General features: G+C 52.7%; 1 protein-coding gene across 2 annotated transcripts in view; it reads left to right on the forward strand.

Moving 5' to 3' along the window:
* The first annotated feature begins 224 nt into the window (after positions 1–224).
* CACNB2 (calcium voltage-gated channel auxiliary subunit beta 2) overlaps positions 225–27,542 on the forward strand; it is a 336,701-nt gene continuing 309,383 nt past the window's right edge. For both annotated transcript variants that reach the window (XM_054171152.1, XM_054171153.1), the window contains exons 1-2: positions 225–486; positions 21,028–21,120. In XM_054171152.1, coding sequence (XP_054027127.1) covers positions 388–486; positions 21,028–21,120 — 192 coding nt within the window. In that variant the 5' untranslated portion in view covers positions 225–387. The remainder of the gene's footprint in view (positions 487–21,027; positions 21,121–27,542) is intronic.

Consider the following 27,542-nt stretch of genomic DNA (forward strand, 5'->3'; position numbering starts at 1 on the left):
GAGAGGCAGGGCCTGGCACCCCCTCCCATAACTTTCTCGCTCGCCCCTCCGCCGCCCCCGCCCCGCGGCTCCCGGCGGGGACGCTGGCACCGCCCCGCGCCCGCGTCCCCCGCCGGGCGGGAGCTGCTGGTTGTCACTTTCCCTCTCCTCCACGCACCGCCCCCTGTCCTCCCCCCGCGCCCGGCGGCGGCGGTGTCCCGTCCCCCGGCGCCGCGCCGCGCTCTCCCCGCCGGCAGCAGCCAGGGCCGCGCTGCCGCCCGCCTCCGCCCGCCCGCTGCCTCCCTCGCCATGGCCGGGCGCTGAGGGGCGCCCCGCCGCCCCGCCCCGGCTCTGCTCGGCTCTGCCCCGCCGAGGGGCTCGGCGCCCAGCCGCCCTCCGTGCTCGCCAATGGTCCAGAGCGACATGTCCAAATCGCCTCCCAGCCCGGCGCAGGAGGTGCAGATGGAGCTGCTGGACAACCCCCTGCCCGCCGCGGCGGCAGCGCAGGTACCGCGGGGGCGGCGGGGCTCGGCCTGGGGCTGCGGCGGGGCTGGGCTCGGCGGGCGGGGAGAGGCGCGGCGGGGCTGCCGGAGCTCCCGGAGCTCCCGCGTCCTTCAGCTCCGGCTTCTCGCCGTCGGAAAAGTTTGTGGGTTCTCCGAAGCCGCCCACAAGCCCTATCCTCGCCCCTGGCCCGAAATGCCATGCAATTAATACCCGCGGCGGGATGCGGTGTGGCACGGAAGCTTCCTAAGAGGATCCGGAGGGTGGATGTGTACATAAGCATCGCTCCTCTTACGGCGCTCCTCCGTGCATGTATTACTCGGAGGTTACGGCTGTTTGTCACTGCTCCAGAAACCTGTTGTATCTCTACCTGATGCTTACCACGCAGCGCTGAAAGCTTCCCCGGCGGTTCCACAGCCTGCGGGCGGCGTGAGGGGGTGGGAGGAAGGCGATTCATGCCGCTGCCTGGAGCGGGGATTTGGGGGAGATGAAGGTGCTGATTGCAGCTGCTGGCCCTCTACGGTCACCTCCGAGCGGTTACCGCTGCCCATGTGCGCGGCTCTCGCGGGGAGGAAGGGGCGACGAGGAGGAGGAGGGGAGGCAGGGGATGGGGAGGCAGGGGATGGGGCGTTCGCACTCCGGGTAAAAAGACTTTTATGTTTTGAAAGGTGGTTCCTGTTTAATCTGTGAACGTTGCATAATATCTGCGAGTTTGCAATAGTTGGCTACAAGGACTTAGGGGGCTATTTTTAAACGCAGTGGTAAAATCTGACTGCGTGCATTTGAAATTGCAAACATGCTCGGTCTTTCTTGTTAGGACAGAGGGTTGTTTGGCTGGGCTTTTTGTCTTTTTCCTTTTGGGGTGGCAGTTTTTACTGCTGCCGCCAGAGTGATGTGTGATGCTTGCTTTTCTCTGAGGATGGGGTCCAGTTTCATCACAGAAGTGCTGAGTTGCCACAGGAAAATGATGCCAACCTGTCAAGAGACTCACTGATTGATCTTTGCTTATTGGGGACCCATGATAGCAAGAGGAAAACCAAGCACCGAAACAGAGACCAGGTTAAGCTAAAAGAGGAAAAAGTGGCTTCTTGGATGTCAGTTTGACTGCAGCCTCCAAGTGCAGAACAGACATTTTGGTAGGGCCATATGCTTTGCCAGCTTCTCCTGAGGCAGTGGCAAGAGCACTGATTTCTGTCCTATAAATCCCTTCATCTCTACATCTTCTCAGCCCTAAGCACAGAATGGGCAACTGTCAAATCATATGCTGCCTCTCTGCTCTGGACAAATGTCAGACACAGCTCATAAAATTGATTTGTCACCCCTCCTTTTAGCCAGATATGAAAATCCTCCTCCTAGAGAGGAAGGAGAGTTTGCTAACACACATGTTCTATGTGTGTTTCTGTTGTGCTTTGTAAAACCAGTTTCTGAACATTCAGAGCAAAAAAAGATACTTTAAGGTAGCAATAATGCAGCTTTTTAGTTCAGGGAATATTTTTTAGCTTTCAGAGCCAGGTTCATTATCTTCTCTATGCATATACTAATCATACATAAACCTTTGGTGTAGAGGAAATAAGATTATAGAAGCAAAAAGGCCTTTGGAATGATAATGTTAGTTAATTTTCTGAAGGTGGGCTGTGGCCAGGAAGGGGTTGGTCTCTTCTCTCTAGCAACCAGCACCAGAACAAGAGGACACAGTCTCAAGCTGTGCCAGGGGAGGTTTAGGCTGGAGGTGAAGAGAAAGTTCTTCACTGAGAGAGTCGTTTGCCATTGGGAGGTGCTGTCCAGGGAGGTGGTGGAGTCACCATCCCTGGATGAGGGCATTGAGTCCATCAGCAGTAAATTTGCTGATGACACCAAGCTGGGGGCAGGAATTGATCTGCTGGAGGGTAGAGAGGCTCTGCAGAGGGACCTCGACAGGCTGGACAGATGGGCAGAGGCCAAGGGCAGGAGACTGAACACATCCAAGTGCCAGGTTCTGCACATTGGCCACAGCAACCCCAGGCAGAGCTACAGGCTGGGGTCAGAGTGGCTGAGAGCAGCCAGGCAGAGAGGGACCTGGGGGTGCTGGTCAATGGTAGGCTGAACATGAGCCTGCAGTGTGCCCAGGCAGCCAAGAGGGCCAATGGCATCCTGGCCTGCATCAGGAAGAGTGTGGCCAGCAGGAGCAGGGAGGTCATTCTGCCCCTGTACACTGCACTGGTTAGGCTGCACCTTGAGTCCTGTGTCCAGTTCTGGGCTCCTCAGTTTAGGAAGGAGGTTGACTTGCTGGAAGATGTCCAGAGAAGGGCAACGAAGTTGGTGAGAGGTTTGGAACACAGCCCTCTGAGGAGAGGCTGTGGGAGCTGGGATTGTTTAGCCTGGAGAAGAGGAGGCTCAGGGGTGACCTCATTGCCGTTTGCAACTACCTGAGAGATGGTAGTACCCAGGAAGGGGTTGGTCTCTTCTCCCAGGCAACCAGCACCAGAACAAGAGGACACAGTCTCAGGCTGCGCCAGGGGAGGTTCAGGCTGGATGTTAGAAAAAAGTTCTATACAGAAAGAGTGATTGCACATTGGAATGGGCTGCCTGGGGAGGTGGTGGAGTCGCCATCACTGGAGGTTTTTAGGAGAAGACTTGACGGGGTACTTGGTGCTGTGGGTTAGTTGCTTGGGCGGAGTTGGATTGGTTGATGGGTTGGACGCGATGATCTTGAAGGTCTCTTCCAACCTGGTTTATTCTATGTATTCTATGTATTCTATGTATTGGAATGTGCTGCCCAGGGAGGTGGTGGAGTCCCCATCCCTCGAGGTCTTCAAGAGGGGATTGGATGTGGCACTTGGTGCCATGGTCTAGTCATGAGGTCTGTGGTGCCAGGTTGGACTCGATGATCCTCGAGGTCTCTTCCAACCTTGGCGATACTGTGAGACTGTGAGACTCTAAACATGCTCTTTTTGAAGTGCTGCTTATGTGAATTGTGATTTAGTGAAATGTAATTGTAGAGTTGCAAACAAGACTCAAGCTTTCTCTTAGCCAAGAATTTTACTCTTGCAAAGCTGAGGATTTCTCTTAGTCTGGCTGTGTATTGTGGCTGATGTCTTGGGTCAGGCCGCTCCATCCAGTTTGGCCGAGCCTGGCGCCCCTTGGCAGAGGAGTGAGTGTAGTGAACGCTCTTCAGTTGCTCTTAAAAGGTTGCTAAATATGTGAAATATATCTGGACAGGAATCTATTTGCTATTTTCATCATGCAAGATCTCCAACTGAAATAATGTTCCTGCAAGGTGTTGGAACTGCTCATGGTATAGTCATGGTATACCTGATTGTGACAGAGCTTCTTCCCCTGGGAAGCTCTTTTCGGTGGGCAGAAGGTATTGGGCTGTTATTCCTAAGATTCTGTGGCTTTTAGGTTCATGTTAGTGCAGAAAGATAGTTCATAGATTCACACAATGGTTTGGGCTGGAAGGGACCTTGAAGATCATTTAGTTCCAGCCTCCTGCCTGGAACAGGCTGCCCAGGGGGATGGAGTTTTCTTCTGGAGATACTCAAAACCCACCTGGATGTGTTCCTGTGAGACCTGCCCTGGGTGACCCTGCTCTGCCAGGAGGGTTGGAACTAAATGATCTTTCAAGGTCACTTCCAACCCCTAACATTCTGTGGTTCTATGATTCTGTGGGCAGGGACACCTCCCACTAGCCCAGGTTGCTCATGGCCTCATCCAGCTTGACCTTGAACACTTCCCAGGGAGGGGATATCCACAGCCTCCCTGGGCAACCTGTACAGTGTCTCACCACCCTCACTGGAAAGAATTTCTTCCTAATCTCCCATCTAGATCTGCCCTCCTCAAGCTTCAATCCAGTCCCTCTTGCCCTGTCACTACAAGCCCTTGTGAAAACATCCCTCCCCAGCTCTCTTGTAGCCCTCTTCAGGTTCTGGAAGGCTGCTCTAAGGTCTGCCTGGAGCCCTCTCTTCTAGAGGCTGAACAGCCCTGACTCCCTCGGCCTGTCCCCATGAGGGAGGTTCCCCAGCCCTCCGACCGTCTTCATGGCCTCTTTTGGACCCACTACAGCAGCTCCATGTCTCTCTTATGGTGAAGATACCAGAACCAGACACACTACTCCAGGTGGGGTCTGAAGAGAGCAGAGGGGGAAAATCCCCTCCCTTGTCCTGCTGGTCACACTGCTTTGGATGCAGGTTCACTTGCTGTGTTCCCCGTCCAGCTGGGGCTGTGGCATAGTTTCAGTGGTGCAGGTTTAACCAGGTGAAGGCATTGCTAACCATTGCCCTGTGGAGTAACACACAACATCATTTCAAGGACCTCTCAATTCCAGGAGGATGAATTTGTAGAATATTGAGTTTAAGAATCTGAACTAACCCTGATGCTGTGTGGATTTGTATATCACAGAAGGCACCTCAGAAGGTCCAGTGCTGGAGCTGGGGTCAGAGTGGCTGGAGAGCAGCCAGGCAGAAAGGGACCTGGTTGACAGCAGCTGAACATGAGCCAGCAGTGTGCCTAGGGCGCCAAGAAGGCCAAGGGCATCCTGGCCTGCATCAGGAAGAGTGTGGCCAGCAGGAGCAGGGAGGTCATTGTGCCCTGTGCTCAGCACTGCTTATGCCACACCTTGAGTGCTGTGTCCAGTTCTGGGCTCCTCAAGTTAGGGAAGATGTTGAGATGCTTGAGTGTGTCCAGAGAAGGGCAACAAAGCTGGGGAGGGGTCTGGAGCACAGCCCTGTGAGGAGAGGCTGAGGGAGCTGGGGTTGCTTAGCCTGGAGAAGAGGAGGCTCAGGGGAGACCTTCTTGCTCTCTCCAACTCCCTGCAGGGAGGTTGTAGCCAGGTGGGGGTTGGTCTCTTCTCCCAGGCAGCCAGCAGCAGAACAAGAGGACACAGTCTCAGGCTGCACCAGGGGAGGCTTAGGCTGGAGGTGAGGAAGAAATTCTTCCCAGCAAGAGAGATTGGCCTTTGGAATATGCTGCCCAGGGAGGTGGTGGAATCCCCATCCCTGGAGGTGTTTAGGAAGAGCCTGGCTGAGGCACTTGGTGCCATGGTTTAGTTGATTAGATGGTGCTGTGTGATAGGTTGGACTCAATGTGTCAAAGGTCTTTTCCAGCCTGGTTAATTCTGTATTTCATGGTCCAAGCCCCTCTGCAATCAGCAGGGACATCCTCAAATAGTTTAAAAGAAAAGAGAATGAAGCCATGCCTGAAGAGAATGAAACCAGCTACAGACTACCCTGCAGAGAAGGAGGTGTCTTGCCACAGATGAATTCTTTCCTCTTTCCCATTATTGTTTCCCTCTTGTTCATTTTCTTGCCTTCTTATGCATCATCTGTCAGTGCAGGTCCTAACAAATTGACACATTTTGAGTGAATCCAGTTCTCATCTTGACTGTTTTCTTCAGCTCTTTCACTTGCATTTGGATTTGCTCTGTGCCCTGATGCTGTTAAGTGCTTCTCCCTCCCAAATCTAAAGGCTTCCTCACCACAGGAGCGCTTGACTCCAGCTTTGGGTTGCACGGCTGAAAGTAAAACTGCAGGCAGGAGACTAGGGACAGGCTTGTTCAGTTTTCTTTCTGTGCTGCCTGCTGTTGATGGTAAAGTGAATTGTGGAGTACTGTGCCTGTGGTGACTCCAGAGGAGCAGCTTAGTTCCTTGTCCCTGGCACTGACTGTTCTTCCTGGATCTCCATCCCCATCCCTTCGCTGCCGGTCAGGTGGGGATGAGGAGTGGGAGTGAGATCCGTTCTGAGCAGATTAATCACACTGCCCTCTGCTGCTCTGCTGCAGCTGATCTGATTGCTCACAATTCAGACCATGTTTAGCTGCTCTTCCAATAAACGTTTTGCAACAGCACATTTCCCAGTACTGACTTTGCAAGAATGCTTTCAGGCCACGAACAAACAACATTTCTCTCCCTTTTCTTGCTTAAATACTAATGAATGTAGCTATTCATTATAGAGGCAGGGAAGGTTTTGCTCCCTTCTGGCAGCATCCCTGGAAGCTACATCCAATGTGGCAGCAGTTCAGTGGAGTGTACCCAAATGTAGAAGAGATGAAATCCAACTCCATCCACTGGGTTTTTCTCATGGTCACCAGCAAGAGGTAGTCTCTCCTCTCCTGATGTGGGAACCTTTTGTTGTCATGCTCTTTACTGGCAGCAAAATGTTTTAGTAGTCTTTCAACTAAAGAAAGCCCTTCATAGAATAGGAGAATGTTAGAGGTTGGAAGGGACCTCCAGAGCTCATCCAGTCCAACCCCCCTGCCAGAGCAGGAGTACCCAGGGCAGGTCACACAGGAGCACATCCAGATGTGTTCTCCAAGTCTCCAGAGCAGGAGACTCCACAGCCTCTCTGGGCAGCCTGCTCCCAGGCCTCCAGCACCCTTACACCAAAGAAGTTTCTCCTCATCTTGAGGTGGAACCTTCCGTGTTTAAGTTCATGTCCACTGTTCCTTATCTTATTATTGTGCACCAAGAGCTTGGCCTCCTCCATTTGACACCCACCCCTCAGATATTGATAGGCATTGATCAAATCCCCTCTCAGCCTTCTCTTCTCAAGGCTAAGGTACCTTCAGGTTGCAGCTGGTCCTTTTCTGATGGTTCTCCTTTGCGCTTCAGCTTTGTTTCACATTGTCCTGGGCTCTCTCAGTAAATTCTCTCATGTGCTCACCTCTTCCAGGGATATTCATTTGCCACTTGGGTATTACACACCAGCAGCATATATAGGCCACACTAATTGTTTCTTACATTTTCCTAGAGTCTAAAATCCTTCTGAAACAACACTTGTGTCTTTGGTAACTGTCTTCCAGAGGTGATCTCTGGTTTTGTCTTGCTTTGTCTCTTGGTTTATCATTTCAAACCATTATGGCTGGAAAGTTGCTCCACTCTTCCAGGGCTGGATTCTCTGGACTCTGTTACTTTTCTTCTGTTTCTTTTGCTCAGGTCTGTCCTGTGCCAGGAAGGAAGAGTTTTAAATGAATGAATCTCTCCCTCTCTGGAAATACTCAAAACCAGTCTGGATGTGTTCTTGTGTGACCTGCTCTGGGTGCTCCTGCTCTGGCAGGGGGGTTGGACTGGATGAGCTTTTTGAGCTCCCTTCCAGCCCCTAACATTCTGTGATAAAATAACACAGAGCAACCTGAATCACCATTTCCTGCCCTGCAGGGTCTTGTCTTAGGCTGTCAGCAGGGCAGCAGCCCCTTAGCAGAGGGAGGCTTCACTGTAGCTGGCTGTTGCTCCCTGCAAATACCTTTCAGTCACTGAGGCTTTTTCTGTTTTCTTGTAGAAGAGCAATAGAGAAATGCAAGGAGAGCAGGTGGGGAGGAGCAGGCATATGGCCTGCAGCTGTACTTGCCAATCTTAAAAGGCTGTAGGATGCACAGTGGGGTTTGGGCATGAGCTTTAACACCTCCTTACTCTTGCATGCTCCTCTTGCCGAGGTGAGAGCAGACATCTTCATCAGGGGTGTTACAGGGAGGTGTGCAGCGCGTTTGCACTCCCGAGCCCCTGGAGAGGAGAAGGGCAGGCCAAGTTTCCTGCTCCTCATCTAGCACCTGCAAGCTGCCAGGTCATCTGCTCTGAGGACAGGGTGAGAGCACTGGGATGTGGCTTAGCAGTGTAGGAGCTGGTGACAGTCGGGCTGCAGGGCTGGCAAGGCTTTCTCACAGAGCAGCAGCAGAGAGCATGGAAGATTGAACCCTGAGACACATTTCTTAGCAGGAAGGCAGGGAAGGGAAAGTGGAGCATCTGGCCAGTGCTTATTTTTCAATTAGATGTGCAAGTTTGGATAAATCAGTTGTGGCTTCATTTGTTGTTGTTGTTTGGATGATTTGGGTTGGGGTTTTTGTTGGGGGTTTTTTTGGTGGTGGTGGGAGATGTTATAAAAGAGCTGTGGAATTGTGGAACGGATTTAGCAGACTCACGTAAGTGCATGGAGAGCCTCCCTGGGATAGGGTTCCTGAAGGCAAGCCTTGTCTTTTCTGAATGGTGTGTGAAGAAACCCAGCCTTTGAGACCTAGACATAGAATTATTCTCTACTATGGGAACATGGAGAAGGCTGAGGGGAGATCTTGCTGCTCTCTACAGCTACCTGAAAGGAGGTTGGAGTGAGGCTGGGGTTGGTCTTTTCTCCCAAGTAATCAGAGATAGGATGAGAGGAAATGGGCTTAAGTTGTGCCAGGGAGGGTTTAGGTTGGAGATTAGGAAAAGCTTCTTTACTGCTAGAGTGGTGAGGGGCTGGATGGAGAGAGACTGTTCACAAAGGCCTGCAGGAACAGGGTCAGGGGCATTGGCTTCAAACTAGAGCAGAGCAGATTGAGATTGGATGTGAGGAACAAGTTCTGCACCAGGAGGCTGCTGGAACACTGGCACAGGTTGCCCAGGGAGGTGGTTGAGGCTCCATGCCTGGAGATATTCAAGGTGAGGCTGGACAGGGCTCTGGCCAACCTGATCCAGTGGAGGATGTCCCTGCTGAGTGCAGAGGGCTTGGACTGGATGAGCTTTGGAGGTCCCTTCCAACCCAGAGCATTCTGTGGTTGTCTGACGTGCAGCTGGTGGTTGAGTGTGGGTGTGAGGGTTCAGGGTTATGCAGCCAGTGCTGGAGGCTGCCCCAGTGCTAGCTGGAGGATCTCATTCCTGCGTGGTGAGAGGCCTGGCCCCCGACCAGAGCGGGCTCACAAGTCAGACCTGCAGGAACATTCTGTTGCCTTGTTGAGAGGATCTGATTAAAGCAGCAATGACTTGGTTTTCTGAGAGGTGGAAAGAGCTGGATGTGCATGTTCTGCTCTGTCCTCTATGCTATTCATTGCTTGGGTCATGGTCACTTTAAAATATCTTGTAAAGGTTTTGCCTGGGAAGGAAAATGCTTAGGGCACTCTGTCATCCCTGATTTCCTTAGCAGCTCTCTAATCCATCACAGTGATGCTCTTTCCCTTTAACTCAAGGCATTCTTTTGATCCTTGTAATTGGCAATTTGTTCCCCTCAGAGGGTGAAGCTCCTTTTCATTTCTGAACTTGTACTTTCTGGTTTTGTTCTTTCCAGTTCCTTTCTTCCATCATTATTGCTGTTTCCAGATCTGACTTCACATCAGTGGCTCTGCTGCCTAAATCCTTTCCTTTATGCTTTTGCATGAGACCAGTAGGCTGTTTTCAAAGGGTTTATGTTTGCCACTAACCATGAGAGCAGTCTCAAGGCCTGGTGCTATTTTACCCATTGTAATTAGCAAAGGTTCAGACTCAGCACTGCCTCTGCTGCTTTTTTCCTGCTTTGATGTCAGCCACCATGGGGAGTGCTTAATGGTGAGGGACTTTATAAGACTTTTAGTGCAGATCAGCTCCCTGGCTGCAGATAGTTGAGAGTGTCACATTTCTCTTGTTTCCTCCTGCAGATGATGGTGTTTTGCCTACTGGGGGGCTAAGCCATGCCTGCTGCTTGTCTTGTGGCTGCATGCTTTTTGTGTGTTGAGGCAGAAGCTCATTAAAATGAGAGGGGTTTACTCAGACACATTGATCTCATCTGTTTGCAGTAATGAGTAATTGTACATGAAACTGTTAATTATCAGCAAACTGCTCTGCATGTCTCCAGTGCTTCATGAGATTCACTGATACAGGCTGGGCAGGGACTGGCTGGAGAGCAGCCCTGAAGAGAAGGCCTTGGGGGTGCTGGGGGAGGAGAAGCTCAACAGGAGCCAGCAGTGAGACCTTGCAGCCCAGAGAGCCAAGCAGAGGCTGGGCTGCAGCAAGAGAAGTGTGGCCAGCAGGGCCAGGGAGGGGATTCTGCCCCTCTGCTCCACTCTGCTGAGACCATAGCTGGAGCTCTGGGGCCAGTTCTGGAGCCTCTGTGCCAGGAAGGCTCTGGAGGTGCTGGAAGGTGTCCAGAGCAGGGCCAGGAGGAGGAGCAGAGGGCTGGAGCTGCTCTGCTCTGGAGACAGACTGAGGGAGTTGGGGTTGTGCAGGCTGGAGAGGAGAAGGCTCCCAGGAGACCTTCTGGTGGCCTTCCAGGATCTGAAGGGGGCTCCAAGAAAGCTGGGGAGGGACTTTTGAGGGTGTCAGGGAGTGATAGGACTGGGGGGGGATGGAGCAAAAGTAGAAGTGGGGAGATTGAGATTGGCTGTGAGGAAGAAGTTGTTCCCCATGAGGGTGGTGAGAGCCTGGCACAGGTTGCCCAGGGAGGTGGTGGCAGCCTCCTGCCTGGAGGTGTTTGCAGCCAGGCTGGAGGTGGCTGTGAGCAACCTGCTGTGGTGTGAGGTGTCCCTGGCCATGGCAGGGGGTTGGAACTGTCTGAGCCTTGAGGTCCCTTCCAAGCCTGAGAATTATTCTCTGATTCTCCTGTGTTGTTCAGTTAGATGCTCTCAGCAAAGGCTGCACAATGTGCTTACACATCACAGTTGGAAACTGGAGGCTTTCTGTGCTTTTGTATGACTTGCTGGCTATTTTTTGTTTTGCTTTGTTTTTAAATGAGATTGATAGATTCTTAGAGTGTTTTGGGTTGGAAGGGACCTTAAATTAAGATCCTCTAGTTCCAACCCCCCTGCAATGGCCAGGGGCACCTTCCACAAGCTTGGGTCACTCAGGGCCTCATCCAGGCCTTCAGCACCTCCCGGGAGGAGGCAGCCACAGCCTCCCTGGGCAGCCTGTGCCAGAGCCTCACCACCCTCACTGCAAAGAATTTCTTCCCAATCTTTAGTCTAAATCTACCCTCCTCGAGCCTCAATCCATTCCTTCTTATCCTATTGCTCCAAGCCCTTGTAACAAGTCCTTCCCCAGCTCTCTTGTAGCCCTTTCAGGTACTGGAAGGGTGCTCTAAGGTCTCCCTGGAGCCTTCTCTTCTCCAGGCTGAGCAGCCCCAACTCTCAGCCTCTCCCCAGGGTGACTGTGGTAGGGCTTCCTCTGGGGGCTCCTCATTGTCTAGGGGGTATTTCAAGAAGCCTCTTTTGTGTTGCTTCTCTCTGGCAACTCAGCCAGTTTGAAAAGAACTTTGCACACACGACTACTGAAGTGCAGCTTTCTTCCTGCAAACCCCTGGCTGTATGCAGAACTTTCTTTGTGTGATCATCTGATCTGCTGAAGTCCAGTGAGGCTGTGCCTGGCTGCAGACCTTACACATAAATAGGCTCACCTGCTAGCACCCACTTCAGCTGTGTTAAAATGAGCTGTGGCCAATGGGGCAGTGGCACAGGCAGCTGCTTGTGCTAGCTTCCAAGATTGTTCCTGATGAGGTGCATACAGTTTGGGTCCCCTGTGGTTGTTCTGCTAGGTGCAGCAACTGTGTAGAGAAGGGCAACAAAGCTGGGGAGGGGTCTGGAGCACAGCCCTGGGAGGAGAGGCTGAGAGAGCTGGGGTTGCTTAGCCTGGAGAAGAGGAGGCTCAGGGGAGACCTTCTTGCTCTCTACAACTCCCTGAAGAGAGGTTGTAGCCAGGTGGGGGTTGGTCTCTTCTCCCAGGCACTCAGCAGCAGAACAAGAGGACACAGTCTCAAGCTGTGCCAGGGGAGGTTTAGGCTGGAGGTGAGGAAGAAGGTCTTCCCAGCAAGAGAGATTGGGATGTGCTGCCCAGGGAGGTGGTGGAGTCCCCATCCCTGGAGGTGTTCAAAAAAGGCTTGGATGTGGCACTTGGAGCCAGGTCAGGAGGTATAAGGTAATAGATTGGACTTGATGATCTCTGAGGTCTCTTCCAACCTGGTTGATTCTGTAGGTCAGGAAAGACTGCCCCTGTGTAGCTGCTTTTACTGGCCCAGGTCCACATGTCACGATTCAGCCCTTTATTTTTAGCTACCTAACTGCAGCCAAGCGCTGTACAGAACACTGATAAGCCAGCTAATTTGAATATGAAAATCACAGTAACATACTTAGATCAGTGTGAAAAAACAAACAAGCAAACGAAAAAGCCTTGTGTTTTGTTTTCCAGAACTGGAAGTAACTGGTAGATTGATTTATTTATAAGGGAAAGGTCTTGTTCTTGCATTAAGCTCTGGTGGAAAAATTACAATCCAAGAACCAAAAGATAACAAGTAGGACAGGATGAGCCTTCAGAATTCACACATTGCACCAGGTTGGAAGGGACCCTCAAAGGTCATCTTGTCCAACCCCCCCTCCAGTGAGCAGGAAAACCTCCACTTGTTTAGTCATGAGGTCTGTGGTGGCAGGTTGGACTTGATGATCTTTGAGGTCTCTTCCAACCTTGGTGATTCTGTGAGGCTGCTCAGGGACACAGCAAGTCTGACCCTGAATGTTGCCAGGGATGTGGCCTCATCCCTGGGCAGCCTGTTCCACTCTCATTGTGAAGAACTTCCTCCTGCCCTTGATCTTTTCCTCTTTTATTTTACTACTAGAAAGCTATTTTCCCATGCCTAATAAGGTTCTGTACAGTAAACAAGGGGCTGCTAAACTCAGAATCATGCTCAAATTGATCCTGTGCAGGAAGTAATTTGCCCATCTTGCTTCCCCTGAAATTAAATGCTATAGAGGGAGAACAAGGAAAGAAAGGAGCAAGAGAGGCAGTGTGAACTCTTCACAGAATCACAGAAACAGGTTAGAAAAGCTCCCTGGCATTGTCATTCCAACCATTGACCCTATGGGGGTCAGAGAGGCTGGAGAGCAGCCAGGCAGAAAGGGACCTGGGGGTACTGGGTGACAGTAGCTGAACAGGAGCCAGCAGTGTGCCCAGGGGGCCAAGAAGGCCAAGGGCATCCTGGCCTGCATCAGGAAGAGTGTGGCCAGCAGGAGCAGGGAGGTCATTCTGCCCTGTGCTCAGCACTACTTAGGCCACACCTTGAGTCCTGTGTCCAGTTCTGGGCCCCTCAATGTAAGAAGGACATTGAGACACTTGAAGGTGTCCAGAGAAGGGCAAGGAGGCTGGGGAGGGGTCTGGAGCACAGCCCTGTGAGGAGAGGCTGAGGGAGCTGGGGTTGCTTAGCCTGGAGAAGAGAAGGCTCAGGGGAGACCTTCTTGCTCTCTCCAGCTCCCTGCAGGGAGGTTGTAGCCAGGTGGTCTCTTCTCCCAGGCACCCAGCAGCAGAACAAGAGGACACAGTCTCAAGCTGTGCCAGGGGAGTTTTAGGCTGAAGGTGAGGAGAAAGTTCTTCCCAGAAAGAATTGCTACCCATTGGGATGTGCTGCCCAGGGAGGTGGTGGAGTCACCATCCCTGGAGGTGTTCAAGAGGGGATTTTATGTGGCACTTGGAGCCATGGTTGAGTTGTCAGGAGGTGTTGGGTGACAGGTTGGACTCGATGATCTCTGAGGTCTTTTCCAACCTTATTGTTTCTGTGATTCTCCTCTGCAAGCTTCGCCCCTGTACCATAGCCCCAAGCACCACATCCAAACCACCTTTAAACACATCCAGGGTTGGTGACTCCAGCACCTCCCTGGGCAGCCATTCCGTTGTCTGGCCACTGTGGCTGGGAGCAGATGTTGTCCATGGAGGAGACATTTAAGAATCAAAAAATAAATAAATAAAAATGTAAGGATGTTTTTAGTTTGGTTTTGTTTGCTGATGGGAAACGTCTCTTTTTGAGCAGAAAGTTTCTTATTGTGGGAACAAGCTTGAAAGGCCTGGAAGACAAATGTAATCCCAAATTAGAAGCCTTTAAAATAATGAGGAGTCATCAGACCTCCCTTTTCCCATGTGCTGAAATTCTTCCTCTTTCCTCTGGCTCAGAGCTGATCTGTGCCCTGGAGCAGATGGCTTGAGACTTTCCCTGTGCTGTGTAGCCATCATCTACCATCCTGCCAGGGAGGTGTTCTGCCACTTTGCTCTGCTCTGCTGAGGCCTCACCTGCAGTACTGTGTGCAGGTCTGGAGCCCTCAATATAGGAAAGACATGGACCTGATGGAGAGGGTCCAGAGGAGGGACGTGAAAATGCTCAGGGGTTTGGAGCAGCTCTGCCATGAGGACAGGCTGAGGGAGCTGGGGGTGTGCAGCCTGGAGAAGAGAAGGCTCCAGGGAGACCTAAGAGCAGCCTGCCAGGAACTGATGGGGGCTACAAGAAGGCTGCAGAGGGACCGCTTGCAAAGGCCTTCAGGGACAGGACCAGGGGCAATGGCTTCAAACTAGAGATAAATGGATTTGGACTGGATGTGAGGAACAAGTTCTGCACCAGGAGGGTGGTGGAACACTGGCACAGGTTGCCCAGGGAGGTGGTTGAGGCTCCATCCCTGGAGATAATTCAAGGTGAGGCTGGAGAGGGCTCTGGGCAACCTGATCTAGTTGGGGATGTCCCTGTTGAGTGCAGAGGGGTTGGACTGGATGAGCTTTGGAGGTCCCTTCTGGCCTGGACCTTTCTATGATTCTATAGCCATTTGGTTTTGTTATGCTTAAAGTTAGTTTTCAGATTGCACTCCGGAGTAGTTTTCACTTACATAAGGCTAGAACATAAACATGCCTGGTGCTACACATACACACACCCCCCAGGAACTGAAATATCAATGTAAGCTGCAGTCTGAGCCATGTGGTGCTGCCCAAAATAAATGCTTTTAGATGTTGCTATGCAGGTAGAGAAGGGAGTGTTGTATCTGTGCTTGTAAAGCACTTTTGTTCTGCTCTTGTTTGTTTTAGCCTCATCCCTCCAGACACAATCCCTCTCCTGGATGTGTTTCTGTGTGACCTGCTCCAGGTGCTCCTGCTCTGGCAGGGGGTTGGACTGGATGAGCTTTCAAGGTCCCTTCCAGCCCCTAACACTCTGTGATTCTGCCTTTATATTTTGGTGAGAATTCTGTACTTTGAACTACTGTAGAGGCTGGATACAAATACAAAAATGAGAGGTTCTCCTCCCCCTCTTCTCTGCCCTGCTGAGGCCACAGCTGGAATATTGTGTCCAGTTCTGGGCCCCTCAGCTCAAGAAGGACCTCAGGGAACTGCTTGAGAGAGTCCAGCACAGAGCCACAGAGCTGCTGCAGGCAGTGGAACATCTCCCTGTGAGGCCAGGCTGAGGGAGCTGGGGCTTGGAGCTTGGAGCAGAGGAGCCTGAGGGCTGCCCTCATTGCTGGGGATAAAGATGTGCAGGGCTGGAGCCAGGCTCTGCTCAGGGATGGTCAAGCACAGCACAAGGGGCACTGGGGGCAAGCTGGAGCAGAAGAGGTGCCAGGGGAACTCAAGGGAAAACTTTGTCCCTGTGAGGGTGCTGGAGCCTGGAGCAGGCTGCCCAGAGAGGTTGTGGAGTCTCCTGCTCTGGAGATACTCAAAACCTGCCTGGATGTGTTCTGTGTGCCCTGCCCTGGGTGCTCCTGCTCTGGCAGGGGGTTGGACTGGATGGTCTCCCTTCCAACCCCTAACAGTCTGTGATCATGAAGGTGCATTTGTAGACAGTTCTGCCCCAGCCAATGTGTGTAGGAATGGTTCCTGTGCCATTCAGAATCTGGTTGGATGGCCTTTTTGCAGTGTGGTACAGATCATATGGCTTTGCCAGGATATCTCTCGTGGAGGGCTCGATTTTGGGGGGAAATCATTGCTTTCCTCCTACGTTATTGTTAGTGGTGTGACATTAACAGATGTCAAACGAATCTTACTGAGCATTAGTGTCAGGCTGACAGATGTGCTGTTGCTGCAGCCATTCTTTGGAAGAGATGGGTATAATATTTCAGTCAGTGCTCTGAACCTGCCCAGAATCCACGCTTCTGGTCCAGAGACAGCCTGGGATCATTCTCCTGCTTCTCGTGGCGCAGGTCACCTGGATTTGTCAGTGTGACAAACGCTGTGAGCTTAGCAGTGGCTCTCTGTTGTCCTTCTCAATTACTCTGAGGCTGCAAAAGAGTTCATCCTACTTGCCACAAGTGGTATTGCTAAGACCTGCAGCTAGGAGTTTGAAACAATCCTCTTCAAAACCTGCCTGGATGAGATTTTAAAGGTGCCTCCAAGCCTGTGCTGGGGATCTGCCTCCCCTGGCATGAACCCCAGTGGTCAGGGCAATCCTTGTTATCAATCCAGGCTGGGGGATGATGAGAGTGAGAGCAGCCCTGCAGAGAAGCACTTGGGGGTGCTGGGGGGGGGAGAAGCTGGGCAGGAGCCAGCAATGGGCACTGGCAGCACAGGAGGCCAAGGGCAGCCTGGGCTGCATCCAAAGCAGTGTGGCCAGAGCTGGAGAGAGAGGATCCTGCCCCTCTGCTCTGCTCTGGGGGGACCTCACCTGCAGGGCTGGGGCCAGCTGTGGGGCCCCAAACACAAGAGGGACATGGACCTGATGGAGGGGCCACAAATATCATTAGGGGCCTGGAGAACCTCTGCTATGAAGACACACTGGGATAACTGGGGCTGGAGAAGAGATGGCTCCAGGGGGACCTTAGAACTGCATTTCAGTATCTGCAGGGGACCTCCAGGCAGGCTGGGGAGGGACTGCTCAGAAGGGGCTGTGGGGACAGGACACGGGGCAGTGGTTTGAAACTGGAGCAGGGCAGAGTTAGGTTGGACACCAGGAGGGAGCTCTGCACAGTGAGGGTGGTGAGACACTGGAACAGGTTGCCCAGGGATGTGGTTGAGGCCCCATCCCTGGAGACATTCAGGATCAGACTGGGTATGTCCCTGCACAGCCTGATCCCCCCACTGCTGACTGCAGGGGGCTTGGAGAAGATGAACTTTGAGAGTCCCTTCCAACCCAGTCTGTGAATCTGTGAACCTGTGTCTCAGGCCCAAGGCTCAGTGTGGTGCTCTGAAGCTTGCCCAAGCCCTGGGAAGGACAAGCTTTATGCACTCAGGCAGGGTTTTATCCCAGGATGTGCTGCATCAGGTCTGGGCTGACAGGAGTGTTGTGTTCTGACACATGCACAGCCACCTTCTCCAATAAGCTGATTGTGATGTTCTCATCCTGCCTAAAGCCAGGCTCAGGGGCAGCTGGGTGCAGGTGCAGGGGCTGGGAATCCTAGGGAATAACAGTGGATAGATAATAATATGTAGTAGTTTCCTGCTTTGAGGTAGCAGTTCCTTGTTAACATGAGGTTTTTTGGGGGGTTGTGTATTGTAAGGACAACTAAGAGATGTGTATAAAGGAGCCCATATGACAGGAAAGATCTGGAGGTGCTGGAAGGTGTCCAGAGAAGGGCCATGAGGATGAGCAGAGGGCTGGAGCTGCTCTGCTCTGGAGACAGCCTGAGAGAGTTGGGGTTGTGCAGGCTGGAGAGGAGAAGGCTCTCAGGAGACCTTCTGGTGGCCTTCCAGTGTCTGCAGGGGGCTCCAAGAAAGCTGGGGAGGGACTTTTGAGGGTGTCAGGGAGTGATAGGACTGGGGGGGATGGAGCAAAAGTAGAAGTGGGGAGATTGAGATTGGCTGTGAGGAAGAAGTTGTTGCCCATGAGGGTGGTGAGAGCCTGGCACAGGTTGCCCAGGGAGGTGGTGGAAGCCTCCTGCCTGGAGGTGTTTGCAGCCAGGCTGGAGGTGGCTGTGAGCAACCTGCTGTAGTGTGAGGTGTCCCTGGCCATGGCAGGGGGGTTGGAATCCTTGGGGTCCCTTCCAGCCCTGACAATTCTGTGATTGTGTGAGTTTTGATTCTTGGGAGAGGGATTGTGAGGCAGTATGGGGGAGGGGGTGAAATGACTCTGGCAGTTTCAGCACGTTTGTAAGGGAGGCTGGAGTTTGGTTTTGGCTTGCTTTGTTTATTTTCTCCTCTGTTGTTGTGGAAGTCAAAAGTTCAGTTCTGAATGCAAGGTGAGAGCTAAGATTGGGAACAGGCCAAGGCAGACCTTGACAGTGAAGACAAAGACCCTGCTTATTGCAGGGAGCTGTGGGAGGCTTTTGAAGACAGAAGGCATGATCCAGAGAGATGGATTAGTAAAATGACCTTTACAGCAGCATGATGAGAGAGGAAAAATATTCAAGGAAAACAATGTTTGAAGCAGGCAAGACAGGATTTTGATGTAGGTTTGATGTAGACTTTGAGCAATGTGAGTGGAGGGGCAGGGCAGAACAAAGCTGGGAGATTTTGCTGTCCCTGGGGAGATGCCCTGGGAAGAGCTGGTGTCATGCAATGGTTTCCACACTCCCCACAATTAACAGGCTTGCAAAGAGCATCATTTTTGTAGAGTCATTGAATGGCTTGTGTTGGAAGGGACCTTAAAGATCATCCAGTTCCACCCCCCGACATGTGCATCCCCCCAGCCCAGGTTGCTCAAGGCCTCATCCAGCCTGGCCTTGAACACCTCCAGGCAGGAGGCAGCCACAGCCTCCCTGGGCAACCTGTGCCAGTGTCTCCCCAGCCTCACTGTAAAGAACTTCATCCTAATATCCAGTCTGAATCTGCCTTCCTCAAGCTTCAATCCATTGCCTCTCATCCTATCACATTTTAAACTCCTGTGTGTTCCCCCCCCAGCAAACTCCTGGCCAAGCTGTCAGCCCCTGGCTGGGACAGCAGCTCTCTGAGCTGGGTTAGGAACTGGCTGGAGGCTGAGCCCAGAGAGTGGTGGTGAATGGTGCCACAGCCAGCTGGCAGCCAGGCACCAGTGGTGTGCCCCAGGGATCAGTGCTGGGCCCTATCCTCTTTAACATCTTTATTGATGATCTGGATGAGGGCATTGAGTCAGTCATCAGTAAATGTGCAGATGGCACCAAGCTGGGGGCAGGAGTTGATCTGTTAGAGGGTGAGAGAGCTCTGCAGAGGGACCTTGCCAGGCTGGACAGGTGGGCAGAGGCCAAGGGCAGGAGATTGAACACATCCAAGTGCCAGGTTCTGCACATTGGCCACAGCAACCCCAGGCAGAGCTACAGGCTGAGAGCAGCCAGGCAGAGAGGGACAGCAGCTGAACATGAGCCAGCAGTGTGCCTAGAAGGCCAAGGGCATCCTGGCCTGCATCAGGAAGAGTGTGGCCAGCAGGAGCAGGGAAGTCATTGTGCCCTGTGCTCAGCACTGGTTAGGCCACACCTTGAGTCCTGTGTCTGGTTCTGGGCTCCTCAGTTTAAGAAGGACATTGAGAGACTTGAAGGTGTCCAGAGAAGGGCAACAAAGCTGGGGAGGGGTCTGGAGCACAGCCCTGTGAGGAGAGGCTGAGGGAGCTGGGGTTGCTTAGCCTGGAGAAGAGAAGGCTCAGGGGAGACCTCATTGCTCTCTGCAACTCCCTGCAGGGAGGTTGTAGCCAGGTGGGGGTTGGGCTCTTCTCCCAGGCAGCCAGCACCAGAACAAGAGGCTGTAAGCTTGTACCTGCATCACCAACTTGTTGGTCACTTCTGATGGTTCATTTTCCCTCAGCTGACTTGGCTGCAGACTGTTTCAGTATCTCCCTTCCTGGATTGTGTATATAAAATAGTTACAAAACAATCTTTAATCATTGTGACTCAGTGAATAATGCCATAGCTATGTGAGGACAGTGATAGTGCCTCTGTACTGGGCCCTGCTGAGGCCACAGCTTGAGTCCTGGGCTCAGGTCTGGTGCCACAGGGTAAGAAAGACATTGAGGGGCTGGAGGGTGTCCAGAGAAGAGCACTGAGGCTGCTGAGGGCTTTGGAGACCAGAGCTGGTGAGGAGCAGCTGAGGGAGCTGGGGTTGTGTAGTGTGCAGAAGAGAAGGCTGAGGGAGAGCTCATTGCTCTCCACAGCTCCCTGAGAGGAGGCTGGGGTGAGGCTGGGGTTGGTCTCTTCTGCCAAGCAAGCAGAGCTAGGATGAGAGGAAATGTGCTGAAGCTGTGCCAGGGGAGGGGTAGGTTGGAGAGGAGGAAAGATTTCTTTGCTGGAAGAGTGGTGAGGGCTTGGGCCAGGCTGCCCAGGGAGGTGGTGGAGTCCCCAGGCCAGGAGGTGTTGAAGAGGCTGCAGAGGTGGTGCTGCAGGACAGTTTGGTGGTCATGGCAGCTGGGTTGTGGTTGGACTCAATGATCTTGAAGGCCTTTTCCAGCCTTAATGACTGTGTGATTCTCTGCCAGGGCCTGGCAGGGTGAGCAGCTGATGTGAACACCAGCAGAGCTGGGTGGCTGCTAGTGGCCAAAGCCTGGCACCTTGCATTCCTCACACTTCAGAGAACTACTCACTGCCTGGAGAGACAGAGAGGATGCACTGCTGAAGTCCAACAAAGACTTCCCTCACACTTTGGCCTTGCAGAGGGACTGCTGCTCCCATTCAGTAAATAACAGATTTGACAAACAGGAAAGCCAAAGGTGAAAAGCTCAGATTTAGCAAAGCCTGCTCATAGCAACAGAAGGCCCTTCAGAAGGGAAGTGTGGTTTCAGTAGCTTTTGATCTTCACCATTTTAGTGCCCTGAGTTCTGGCCTCTCACACAGTTTAGGAGGACAACCATCGCTGGTGGTGAAGAAGCTGTAGAGGTGGTGCTGCAGGATAGAGTTAGTGGTCATGGCAGCTGGGTTATGGGTGGACTCATTGATCTTAGAGGTCTTTTGCAACCTTTATGATTTCCTGATTCTAAGTCTATAAATGCCTCTCCAAACCTGACCCTGGGAAACAGCCCCAAAACATTGAGGGCTGTGTTGGTCAGGCCACGCTGTGCCGGGGAGCCCTTGCACACAGCGTTCCATCAGTCAGCCTCTGGGTGGCTGCTCATCAGTTGGTGTGAAGCCAGTGCCCTGAGCCCCTGCTGGCCTGGGGGACATTGGGGAGGATGTGCTGGAAGCTTTCTGGGTGACACAAACTGATGCTCTTCCTCTGATCTTCTGTTTTACAGTCTTACGGGAAAGGAGCGAGAAGGAAAAACCGCTTCAAAGGCTCCGATGGGAGTACCTCCTCTGACACTACCTCCAACAGCTTTGTGCGCCAGGTAGGTGCTGTGCAGCTTGGGAAGGACTGGATCACTGCCAGGCTTCATGGGGGAGGAGTTCTGCTTTATTTTGGTGAGTTGTCAAGGCAAAGAGCGGCCCTGGGGAACTGCAGGCACCATGAAGAGATCCTTGGTTGCTGCTGGTTTGAGCATGGAGGAGAAACACTTCTCCTTTGCTCCCGAGTTTCTGTCTCTAGCAGTTGCTGTTGGTTTTGTTGCTTTAATGCCATTAGGTGATGAAAGCTGCAGGAGGAGGCAGGGTCTGGTGGGAGCCACTGAAGTGGTGACATCAAAGGAGAGCAAGAGACACCATCAAAACCATGCCTGTCCTCCGGGGTTTCCTGCTGAAGGTGGTGCTGTGTGAGGCACTCAGATGCTTCCCTCCCACATCCCACTGTTGCCTTAGGGCACAGGCTGGAAGGGAAATCCCTGGCACCGTTTGTGCCCTTTGTGATGATGCTGAAAGGCCTGTGGAGGGTGGAGCAGTGCTGTAGGCTCCCATGACCGACTCCAGGTGGAGATACTCAAGTGGGGACCTGTGGGAGGGCTTGGAGGATAACTCAGCTTGGCCAGCAGAGGTGACAAACAGTGCAGGGAAGGATATTGAGAACCCGGTGTGGTCTTTGGCTGTAGAATGGTGGAGCTAGTGAAGCTGTGCTGCTGTGGAAGCAGAGTGTTTGGAGGTGTTTATGATTGACAGCACCTTGGAGAACATGAATGGTGCCCAGGGCATCCCAGGGACTGTGCCTGTGCAGAGTCTGGAAGTGTCCTTGATGAGGACACTTCATTGCCTGCTGCTGTCAGCTGGGGTTTTGCAGATGCAGACGTGGGTTTTGGAGAGGTTCTGGAATTCAGGAGGTTTCATTGCTGAGCTTTGGGGTTTGCCATAGGCAGGCTCCAGACCCTCCAGCTTGTCTTGCACCTTCCTCCATCTCAGAGCATGTAATGGTTCCCCTGCTGTTGTGTTGGTTGTATCAGGACATTTCTTGTGTTTGCAGGGTTCTGCTCCTTGGTCCTGCTGTGGCCTGATGATAGGCTGGGGATCTGGTAAAGTCAGGTCCTTGCTGTCTCTCAGTGTCTGTTGGACACAGGCAGGAGGTGTCAGTTGGTGGTGGGAGTGTTTCAGTGGCAGTGAACAATATCAAGGTAGAAATCCTGGGTCAGTGAATTCCTCGTGGGTGACATTTTGTTCTGTTTCAGCACACTCTGGAAGAGCAGCACAAGTGGTGTTTGGGAGCAGCACTATGAGCTCCCCAATCCCAAGGAATCTTTGTGAGGACATCTATGTTGCTGTTTTCCTTAGCTCCTGGTGGATGTGGAATTCAGCTGTGAACATTTGAGCGGAGTGGGAGTGTTTATTTCACACCAGCTACACGTGGCTCTTTGCCTTTCTTGTTTACCTAAATGAAGCCTGAAGTTGGTCTCAAGTGTCTCTTCCTGCTGACCTGAGTGGGAGCAGGGCAAAGGGGATGTAGCCAAGGGAGAGTCCAAGGGAGGGCTACAAGGATGATGAAGTGACTGAAGCCCTGCCCTATGAGGAGAGGCTGAGAGCCTTGGGGCTGTTTAGTCTGGGGAGGAGAAGACTCAGAGGGGATCTGATCAATGTCTATCAATATTCTGAGAGCTGGGGATCAGGAAGGAAGGGACTGGGACAGGCTCTGCTCACTGTGCCCTGGGATAGGCCAAGAAGCAATGGATGGAAACTGCAGCACAGGAGGTTCCACCTCAACATGAGGAAGAACTTCACTGTGAGGGTCCCAGAGCCCTGGAGCAGGCTGCCCAGAGAGGTTGTGGAGTCTCCTTCTCTGGAGCCTTTGCAGCCCTGTCTGGATGTGTTCCTGTGTGACCTGTGCTGGATTCTCTGCTCCTGCTCTGGCAGGGGGTTGGACTGGAAGCTCTCCAGAGATCCCTTCCAACCCCTAACATCCTGTGAGCCTATGGGATGGATCATTAAACTGCATATGGGTGTTGAGGTGGACTCCTGTGGTTGGTGGAGATCTGGTTGGCTCTATAGCCTGTGGGACAGGATTTGTGGAGTCTTCCAAAGAGGCAAGCTTGGTGAGCTACAGAAGGGTCCGTATCCTTCCTTGGCTTGGAAAGGAAGCATGGAGTGTGAGTGCTTCAAGTGCAGTTTTTTAGGGAAGAGATTGATGTATTTCCCTGCAATCCATCCCATTGTATTGGTTGCTTAAGTGATGCAATAGAACTGACTGGAAGATGGAGTAGGCTTTTGCAAATCCCCTGAGATGTGCTAGATTGCTGAGGCAGAGCTCAGTTTGAAGCAGCGTTGCCATGAGGAGGCTGCAGGGATGCTAGTGAGTAATGATGTTTTCTGTAGCATTAGCCAGAAGAAAGCTACAGCAGAAAACCATCAGAAAACATTCCTGGTGTGCAGGCAGAGCTGTGTGAGTCTGGCTGAGGTATGTCTCCCTTCACACTTGCTGCTGAGAGGTTTATGGCAGGGCTTCAGCACTTCCTCCCCAGGCTTCCCTGCTTCCATTCTCCAGGGCCGGCTTGGGTTTTCCCTGCAGCGTCCTGGTGTCCCAGGTGTTAAACACAAAGGAGGGAATTGTGTTCTGCTGGCTCAGTTGCTGTGGCTTTCCCAGAAGCTGCCTCAGCACTGAATATTGCTTGTCTTCATCTTTCTTGGAGGACATTTGGCATGGTACAGATGAATGTGATTGCTTTGCCATAGCCATTTGTTCGCAGGAGAAAACGTGACTGTAGGCAGCGTGCCTCTGAGAGGGGTGGCAGCTGCAGGGAAGCAGAGCAGGCTCAGTAGAATCAATGACAGACCTATTTATTTTCCAGTATTTTAGTGCTAACCTGAAACTAGAAAGTCAGTTTTTGACAGGAATGGGGTTTGTGTGGTCTTTTGGCAGTGGTTTTGATCTCCATGTGGGTTACAACCCAGCCTCGCTGTGAGCCCAAGCAAACCTCGGGAGGTTCAGCAAGACCAAGGGCAAGGTTCTGCAGCTGGGTTGGGGCAATTGATATAAGCTGGGCAGGGACTGGCTGGAGAGGAGCCCTGAAGAGAAGGCCTTGGGGGTGCTGGGGGAGGAGAAGCTCAGCAGGAGCCAGCAGTGAGACCTTGCAGCCCAGAGAGCCAAGCAGAGGCTGGGCTGCAGCAAGAGAAGTGTGGTCAGCAGGGCCAGGGAGGGGATTCTGCCTCTCTGCTCCACTCTGCTGAGACCACAGCTGGAGCTCTGGGGCCAGTTCTGGAGCCTCTGTGCCAGGAAGGATCTGGAGGGGCTGGAAGGTGTCCAGAGAAGGGCCACGAGGAGGAGCAGAGGGCTGGAGCTGCTCTGCTCTGGAGACAGCCTGAGAGAGTTGGGGTTGTGCAGGCTGGAGAGGAGAAGGCTCCCAGGAGACCTTCTGGTGGCCTTCCAGGATCTGCAGGGGGCTCCAAGAAAGCTGGGGAGGGACTTTTGAGGGTGTCAGGGAGTGATAGGACTGGGGGGGATGGAGCAAAAGTAGAAGTGGGGAGATTGAGATTGGTTGTGAGGAAGAAGTTGTTCCCCAGGAGGGTGGTGAGAGCCTGGCACAGGTTGCCCAGGGAGGTGGTGGAAGCCTCCTGGCTGGAGGTGTTTGCAGCCAGGCTGGAGGTGGCTGTGAGCAACCTGCTGTGGTGTGAGGTGTCCCTGGCCATGGCAGGGGGGTTGGAGCTGGCTGATCCTTGAGGTCCCTTCCAAGCCTGGCAGTTCTGTGCTTCTGCACACAGTCTCTGTTTCAGTGAGCCTGACAGGACATCTGTCTGCGTTGTCGCTCCTGACTTCATTTTTCTCTCCTCTTACTTTTACTTCCTGACTTGTCCTACAGCTTTGAGGTGCATCTCTACAAATACTGCCTTCTGCACTCCAGAAGGCATCCTAGGTTTGTCCTGACTATGTGTTGTTTTGCTGCCCAGGTTCCACCTAAAGTAGGAAGAGTGTTTGGAAGGTGCTTCTGCGTCGTTCTGTAGCTGGGCTGCCCTTCGGCTGGGGGAGGCACGCAGGTTCTGTTTGCAAAGAGGACATTTCCTGACAGAGAGAATAGACTGGTGCTGGATTAAAGCAGATGAGTGTGACTAGTCCTAAAGAAATGTTATGCATGTGGAAGGCAGTGGAGGTGTTGTGCAAGACAAGAATTTAGGGTTCAGTTGTTTCAATCCCGAGTTGCTGGCCAGGGAAGTGAAAGCTGCTGTAGGAGGCAGGGAGTTAGGATCCATTACTTACATTGACAAAGCTTTACTGTGTCTGTGTTTTACTATTTCCTTAACAACATGTGCAGCTCTAGCTCCACTGTGTACCTGGCATGACTCCTGCCATGCATACCAGATGCTGGAGTTACAAAAACAATTCCAGCTTACTCAAACTGCTTCAGATTGGGCCCAAGCCAACCTCAGGAGGTTCAGCAAGACCAAGGGCAAGGTTCTGCAGCTGGGTTGGGGCTATCCCCAGGCACTTGGGCAGGGACTGGCTTGAGAGCAGCCCTGCAGAAAAGGCCTTGGGGGTGCTGGGGGAGGAGAAGCTCAACAGGAGCCAGCAGTGAGACCTTGCAGCCCAGAGAGCCAAGCAGAGGCTGGGCTGCAGCAAGAGAAGTGTGGCCAGCAGGGCCAGGGAGGGGATTCTGCCCCTCTGCTCCACTCTGCTGAGACCACAGCTGGAGCTCTGGGGCCAGTTCTGGAGCCTCTGTGCCAGGAAGGCTCTGGAGGTGCTGGAAGGTGTCCAGAGAAGGGCCAGGAGGAGGAGCAGAGGGCTGGAGCTGCTCTGCTCTGAGGACAGACTGAGAGAGTTGGGGTTGTGCAGGCTGGAGAGGAGAAGGATCTGAGGTGACCTTCTTGTGGCCTTGCAGGATCTGCAGGGGGCTCCAAGAAATCTGGGGAGGGACTTTTGAGGGTGTCAGGGAGGGATAGGACTGGGGGGGATGGAGCAAAGTAGAAGTGGGGAGATTGAGATTGGCTGTGAGGAAGAAGTTGTTGCCCATGAGGGTGGTGAGAGCCTGGCAGAGGTTGCCCAGGGAGGTGGTGGAAGCCTCCTGCCTGGAGGTGTTTGCAGCCAGGCTGGAGGTGGCTGTGAGCAACCTGCTGTGGTGTGAGGTGTCCCTGCCCATGGCAGGGGGGTTGGGACTGGCTGAGCCTTGAGGTCCCTTCCAGCTCTGACAGTTCTGTGATGCTGTGGAAACCCCTGCTCTTGTCTAAGAGGAGGAAGTGCACCCTGAAGGGCAGGGACCCTCTCTGCTGACATTTGCTTTTCAGCAGGCTGAAATGGAGCAGTGATCCATCCACTACTGTTTCTGACGTGCACCCAAGGAGCAAGGGCACTGGTGTCTAGAAGATACAAATTGAAGCCCACTTCTGTTCTCCATCCAGTTAAACCTCCTGTGTGGTGTGAGTTGTGTGTGGGGCTGCAGATACTCAGCTCTGTTTTTCACACCCCTGGCTCTGTAGAACCTGTGAGCTCGTAGGGGAATGTTTTGGCTCCTGCTCTGTTTGTTTGTTCCAAAAAGGATCTGTTTGGTTTTATCATTTAGAAGAGGTCAGAATATCATTTGTGATATTGGAGCTTAAAACAACCACAACAACAACTTGGCTTTGCTTTTGCTTGCCAGCAGCTAGCTGCTGCTTGACTTGGAGGCAGCAAGAGAGGGGAGGGTTTATTTAAATCCCCCCTCCCTCCCCCGTGTTGTGTTGTTAAGTTGCATTGGCAATTAAACAACGTGTTTGGAAAGCAGAAGCCTCACTGCACACCCATCAGCTCCTAACTGCCTGTAATCAGTTGTCTTTAGGGAGCTAAAGCACATTGTGTGACACAGCCTTCATCATCTTCCTGGGGCTTGGGAGGGATAAGCAGCTTGTTCTCAGGGTTAGCTAGGAACCACTGAGTTGGCTCTGAGCTCTCCCTGCTGCCACTCTGGCTGATGCCTGCTGTGCTAGGTTGAAATTATTCCCCCCCAACTAATTTGAGAGAATTTGCCCCCCCCCAATGAAATTGGCAGACTAGCTCAGATGGGTTTGGAAGCAGAGGAAGCTCTAGTTACAAACTGAGCTCTAGAAGTATGAAATGCAATGGATATAGAACCACAGCATTGTCAGGGCTGGAAGGGACCTCAAGGCTCAGCCAGTTCCAACCCCCCTGCCATGGGCAGGGACACCTCACACTACAGCAGGTTGCTCACAGCCACATCCAGCCTGGCTGCAAACACCTCCAGGCAGGAGGCTTCCACCACCTCCCTGGGCAGCCTGTGCCAGGCTCTCACCACCCTCCTGGTGTACAACACACACAACATATGTACAATACAGATGTGTATTTACATCTTACCACACAGAAACTTCTCAGACCCCAGGGGGACCATTCACCCCCTCCCCACTCCCTCCCTCCTTCCCTCTACCTCACAGAGAAGTCAATACAGAGATACCCCTGGCAAGGCCAGGGGAGAGAGGG

This window comes from Dryobates pubescens, chromosome 21 (genome assembly GCF_014839835.1).
Source record: "Dryobates pubescens isolate bDryPub1 chromosome 21, bDryPub1.pri, whole genome shotgun sequence".
NCBI lineage: Eukaryota > Metazoa > Chordata > Aves > Piciformes > Picidae > Dryobates > Dryobates pubescens.